This window comes from Grammomys surdaster, unplaced genomic scaffold (assembly GCF_004785775.1).
Source record: "Grammomys surdaster isolate TR1022 unplaced genomic scaffold, NIH_TR_1.0 124525, whole genome shotgun sequence".
In the NCBI taxonomy this organism is placed as follows: Eukaryota; Metazoa; Chordata; class Mammalia; order Rodentia; family Muridae; genus Grammomys; species Grammomys surdaster.
In genome coordinates, this window is record NW_021619512.1 from 384,527 (window position 1) to 390,526 (window position 6,000).

The 6,000-nt window shown below is 37.6% G+C and overlaps 1 protein-coding gene across 2 annotated transcripts in view; it reads left to right on the plus strand.

Moving 5' to 3' along the window:
* Aim2 (absent in melanoma 2) overlaps positions 1 to 5,608 on the plus strand; it is a 35,708-nt gene extending 30,100 nt beyond the window's left edge. For both annotated transcript variants that reach the window (XM_028784634.1, XM_028784636.1), the window contains 4 exons: positions 173 to 324; positions 2,427 to 2,846; positions 4,438 to 4,626; positions 5,375 to 5,608. In XM_028784634.1, the coding sequence (XP_028640467.1) occupies positions 173 to 324; positions 2,427 to 2,846; positions 4,438 to 4,626; positions 5,375 to 5,422 (809 nt within the window). In that variant the 3' untranslated portion in view covers positions 5,423 to 5,608. The remainder of the gene's footprint in view (positions 1 to 172; positions 325 to 2,426; positions 2,847 to 4,437; positions 4,627 to 5,374) is intronic.
* The last annotated feature ends 392 nt before the right edge of the window (positions 5,609 to 6,000 follow it).

A 6,000-nucleotide genomic window follows, 5' to 3' on the forward strand; every position in this document is an offset into this window, starting at 1 on the left:
GCTTACTCATAGATTTTAATGTGTCTGTTTCTTCTTCTTCTTCTTCTTCTTCTTCTTCTTCTTCTTCTTCTTCTTCTTCTTCTCCTCCTCCTCCTCCTCCTCCTCCTCCTCCTCCTCCTCCTCCTTCTCTTCCTCCTCCTCCTTATCCTCCTTTTTCTCCTTTTTTCTTCAGCTGAAAGTAAATACATGACAAATACAAAGAAGAAAGGAACACAGAAGGTAGAAAATAGAAGTCAAGCTGAAAAATGTTCTGTTGCCTCTGCCACTTGCAGTGACAAAAACTTCAAGGAACACTCTACTACAAAAGTCTGTCCTCAAGCTAAGGTAGGCTAGTGCCACTCCTGTTGTCACTATCCCTCTCATCTAGCACAGGAAGCCTTCTGCTCTTTGTCTCAGAAATCAAGAAATACAAATCAAGAAATCAAGGCTATCATAGGAAAAATATGTCTGCATTAGAAAAAGAAAAGACACTCCAATTCATCAGTGTCCATGCCCAAGAAGTTTCTAATTTCTGCCGTGTTGCTATGTTAATCTCTATTTGATGAAAACTCTGCTGGGACCTTTTTCAGTGAGTATATTTCACGGTGCTTTCAGCATTAGTTCTTGTGATGAGGTTTAGGATGAGAGGGAATGGGGAGAGTTTTTAGTTCAATGGAATTTCAGAAAAGAGTTCAACCTGTCACACAGGAGACTTTGGAGCTAAGAATGCCCTTCAGGATTGCTGCAATGTGGTTGGAAAAGCCAGTCCCTTTAGTCACTATGTGCCTTCTCTTATTGTGGTGGAGTGGCTCTTTGTAGCAGAGGGACTAAAACTGGAAGAGATTCCCTGGCCCTTAGTCCTGACAAAGCAGCATGTCAGGATCCACCATAAAATCCTCCACACATCTGTAATTTCATTTTCTGTAAAGAAAGTGTCACATAACTTTATAGAGGAATCAGCTTAGGGTATGTACACCATTCTTTTTAGAACACACACCCATTTCTTCTGTGTTTGACTCAGAAATTTCCAGAATTGTCAAGAAAACAATACTCAAGTTTAAATGTTACATTTTAGTAAGCAGACATAAAAATGCATATTGTATAATCTCGGGAAAATCCAATAAAAATGCCTAGGACTGAAGAAAACTAAAATACTTCTCAGTGAACTTGACACTTTCCTGCTTTGGATCAAATTGAGACTGGGATACTGTTCATTAAATGAACTCATGGGCTCACATCCTAAGGTCTCCCAGAGATCCAATTCAAAACATACTCTTCTGTGCCTCTGTTTCTCAGGGTCTCCATTTGGTTATGGATTGTTAATTGCTTTTAAAACAGTATTGCTTCTAACACATACACATGCATGAACAAACACACAGCCACACACAGACATGTGCACATACACAGTCTCTTACTGTTTTTAATTTCTTAATTTGGAAGAACAAAAACAAGAAGAGAATAAAATTACAATCTTAGTGTGTAGAGAAAAGATCATTTATCAATAGCTATATCCCAGTAGTGTGTTTATGTGGGTTATTTTTGCATTTATCTAATAAAAAAATGCATTATACTTTATCCTTTGTTAAATCAACTAAAATAGTTTGTTACATTATTTCTATAAAACATTTAACTTTTTTGTATATTGTGCTATTAGACTTTATTTGACAAAATCCATTTTTGGAATTTAAATGATTTTGATGAGGTATAACTGTAAGTGATAATATGTAATTTTTGTGTAAGCCTTAATATATGTGCTTCTGAAACATACATGCATGGACAAAGCACAGACATGCACATTCCTGTGCACATAAACGCTGTCTTCTATTGCTCTCACTTTCTTAATTAAGTTCTTAATTATGTTCTTTGTAAGAACATAAAAGCAAGATAAGAATTTATTTGTTCTAAGAATAAGTCACTCTTCTTAGAGTAAACTTACAAAGGTAGAGTTGATTCTGTTTTTTAATTTCTTTTTAATTTCTTTATAGAATCTCTTTCTTTGCTCATATTTAATGATCTGTATTTTTGTTATGCCTGGGAATATTCCTGGAAATGTTCAGGAGCTCTCTGCACATCAGTGAGCTGCCTCACCCTTATACAAGAGTCAAATAAATGCTCAGTGTTTGAGGGAAAATTATGCTGTAATAGAATCACAAGAAGACAGAATCAGATTCAGTCCCTGGCAATGATTCAGGTTTTTGACACACTCTTTTCATAACAAAGAAGGATTCTGATTCAGGAATTTTGTCTCCAGAGCCAGGAACACTGCCCCATCTGAATACAGAGCGTAAAACATTCCTTTGATGTTCTTTCAATCTAGATAGCCTCAAGTCTGTAACCTCTTCCTAACATCTTCATTTTCTCTTCAATTCAGCTTCTTTCTTTCTGGGGTTTTACTGCAGATGAGTAAGTGTGGATCCATAGCTCACATCTTTTCTCTCTTGTCACAGCCTCAGAAGAAACAGATGGTGGCAGAACAAGAAGCCATCAGAGAAGATTTACAGAAAGATCCACTGACAGTCATGGTGCTGAAAGCTATAAGTCCCTTTGAGTGTGAGACCCAGGAAGGAAAACAAGAGATCTTCCATGCAACAGTGGCCACAGAGACAGAATTTTTCTTTGTAAAAGTTTTAAATTCACAGTTCAAAGATAAATTTATCCCAAAGAAAACAATAAAAATATCAAACTACCTTTGGCACAGTAACTTCATAGAGGTTACCAGTTCCTCAGTTGTGGTTGATGCTGAATCTAACCATGAAGTCTGTGTCCCAAATAACATTATTAAGAGAGCTAGAGAAACTCCTAAGATAAGTAAACTGAAAACTCAGCCATGTGGAACAATTGTGAATGGGCTGTTTAAAGTCCAGAAGGTAAGTTCCTATATGCAATTTTATATTGATCAGTAAGAATAATTTAACACCTAGTCTAAGCTTTAATGGAACTTTTAGAAATTAAGTTTCAATGTTTTTCACTCTCTATAAAATCTGAAACAATTAAAATTAAATTTAAAAATTGATTTTAAATGATCTTCACAATTACAAAAAAAAACAATTTTACAAAGTTAAGGATGTGTAGGATGATAACTTGCCAAAACTTGTGTACAAAGCTCACAGAATTTTATTTTGTATTTTTGATTCTTTTGCTTTTTGAGACAGGGATTTACTGTGTAGCTTTGTCTTGTCTGGCATGCACTGAGATTTCCAGCCTCAACCTCTTGAGTGCTGGGACCCAAGTGCATGTCACCACACACAGGAAGGTTTAATGTTGAAAGTCTGATTTTAAAATTACTTTTGTTTTCTTTTTTATCCTTGTAGCATCTGAAACATAGACACAGGAATCTTCCACTTTGTTGCTTGTATGTACTTATGTACTATTCATATTCAAAGTCGCTTTTGTTTTGAGCACTCTGCAGAGGACTGACGTGCAGGGATGGTTTGAAGACAGCAGGGGTGGGGGGAAGGGGGAGGGGGAGAGGGAGAGGGAGGAAAAGAGAGGGGAGAGGCGGTGGGGAACCTGACTTGAGCTTCGGAAACATCAAGGCCCACCCCTAGTAACCTTTTCTCCGACAGAGTCGCTCCTGCGCCAACAATATCTTAGTCCTTTCAAATCCGACCACTCCCTATGATCCTGTGGGGACCATTTTCATTCAAACCAGATCCTGTGGGGACCATTTTCATTCAAACCAGTAATTAGGAAAAAAAAATACTAGTCTTGTATGAACACTTTTCTGACCTAAGACAGATACTGAAGAACCACAGGAAATCTGCTGATTTCTGCACCTAGTAACCGGGATGGCATCTCTAGTTTGTCAGAAAAGGAGACAGGAGGAAATTGTCCTCCTTGGAAAATTAAAGCATAAAAACAGCCCATCTCCCCCCTCAGTTTTGAGCCTTCCATTTGATCAATTACCCATTAATGTGTACTCATTTAGTGAACAAAACTAAGATTTAAGTACTGATATTTTGAATAACTGGCCAGTGTCTGGTCTCCTTCTAATCTGGACTTGACTGGGAATGATACTTTATTCATGGTTGAGTTTTTAACGTTTAATTTCTTCACTAGGGCTTTCATTGTTTGTTCTCTGTACTTGTTTCCTTAAGTGACTCTCCTCCTAACCACAAGGTGTTCCTTTCTGGTAACTTCCTCCTGTGTGCTAGCCCTGGAGAAGCCCCATCTTCCCTGGCTACTAGTTGTTTCTGTGAGCTATCCTGGCCTCCCAAAGGAAAAGAGCTTGGGACTAAGAAAGAAAGACACAAAGGGCAACATGCTTTTAATAAAATTCTTCCACCCCTCCACTGAGATTTGCTAGTATCTGTTAGGTAGAAGCCTGTTAGTTTGGAAGCAGGAATTATTCCTTATATTTCTTTTGGAAAGCTGCTCCTGTCTTCTCTGATAACTGATTTATGTGCTGTTCTTCTGTAGTCACCTCAGCAGGACTTGATTCGTATTTTCCTTTCACAGATAACAGAGCATAAAGGTAGAGTACTGTGTGGCATACACGATAGAACAGACACAATGGATGTACTGCTGCTTGGAAACCAGAGCCAAGCAATATGCGAGGAAGGAGACAAGGTTAGGCTCACATTCTTTGAGGTGTCAAGAAATGGAGAGAAAATTCAGTTGAAATCTGGACCTTGTAGCTTCTTTAAGGTATGGAAGTTCTCAAAAGAGGATATTGTTTTATGTTGTCTGACAGAAAGCCAGTTAACAGGATATGACAGAGAAGAGCTGATATGTGGTGCCTTGTCATCTCACAGACCTGAGGAGCCTCTCTTTAGAAAATACATATCCCAGATACACAATTACAAAGCCATGCACAAAAAAGCACACACACACACACACACACACACACACACACACACACACACAATCTCCTCCACCATCTCTCTGAAAAAACTCCACAATAAGTTTCTTGAATACAGTCTAAATCTAATGAAGGCAGCTTGTTCAAAGTTGCACACATCATTCTGGCAAATGCAGTTAAAAGTCAAATCAGACAATAAAACACCCTGACAACAAATGTATGAGCCAGGGCAACCATCTTTGCATCTGTCATAGTCCAGAGCATCGAAGTCAGCTATCACATCCCCCATACTGATGGCCCCACTGATGCTTTCCTCTCTTCCTCACCGTTCAACTGTGTTTATATAGATTGTCATTAGATCAGGACCTGAGAAGTCTTCATAGACTTCCTTCTTAGGTAGGTATGTGTGTTCGGAGCAGACATAGTTCAGAAAAGTCATCCAAGAGTGAAAGAATTAAGAGTGGACATGGAGGGAAGGGGAGGAGATTTGATGAGAAGAAAAGCACATTTCAGGAGAACACAGTAAATGGAAGTATAGGATAGTTAATTAATTGATCAACAATATTTCAGTCTTCAACTTTCTTTCCTTCCCAGGTTATTAAGGCTGCAAAGCCAAAAACTGAGACAAAAAGTGTGGAGTGAAGTCAATTCATTTAAAAAGCATTTTCCTGAAGAATCTTAATGCTGCTTCTTGAACCAGACTGAGCAACCCGAGGACAGCAGTTTACAGCCTCATCATCTTATTGTATTAGGAAAGGAAAAACACACAAAAAATAACTGGAACAATGTATAAAAGGTTATAATTAATTAAATTATTGTTTTATCTAAGGGTTGGGCTGTTATTCTTCTCTACATAGAAGTTGAGGCTGTAAGTGTGGCAGGATTGGAGAGGTGACAGCTGTGGCTGGTGTGAAAGGAGCCTCAGTTGATAGAGAAGAAGGTTGGTGATATCTTTTTAATTTTAATTTTTAAAATTTTCTTTTGGAGAGGAGGTTACAAGGGTAGAGGGTAGATATTTTAGTACTAAGAAATGAGTGATATTGGTGTAGATAATGTGAAATTCCCAAAGACTCAATAAAAGAATTAAAAAGAAAGATTGTTGAAAAATAAATAAATATGATTTTGCTCAGGTTTCAGAAAGTTACCAAAAGCTTGTGGCTGTTCTATTTTCATCACATATTCTATTTTGATATTATAATATAATAATACTATTTCCCTAT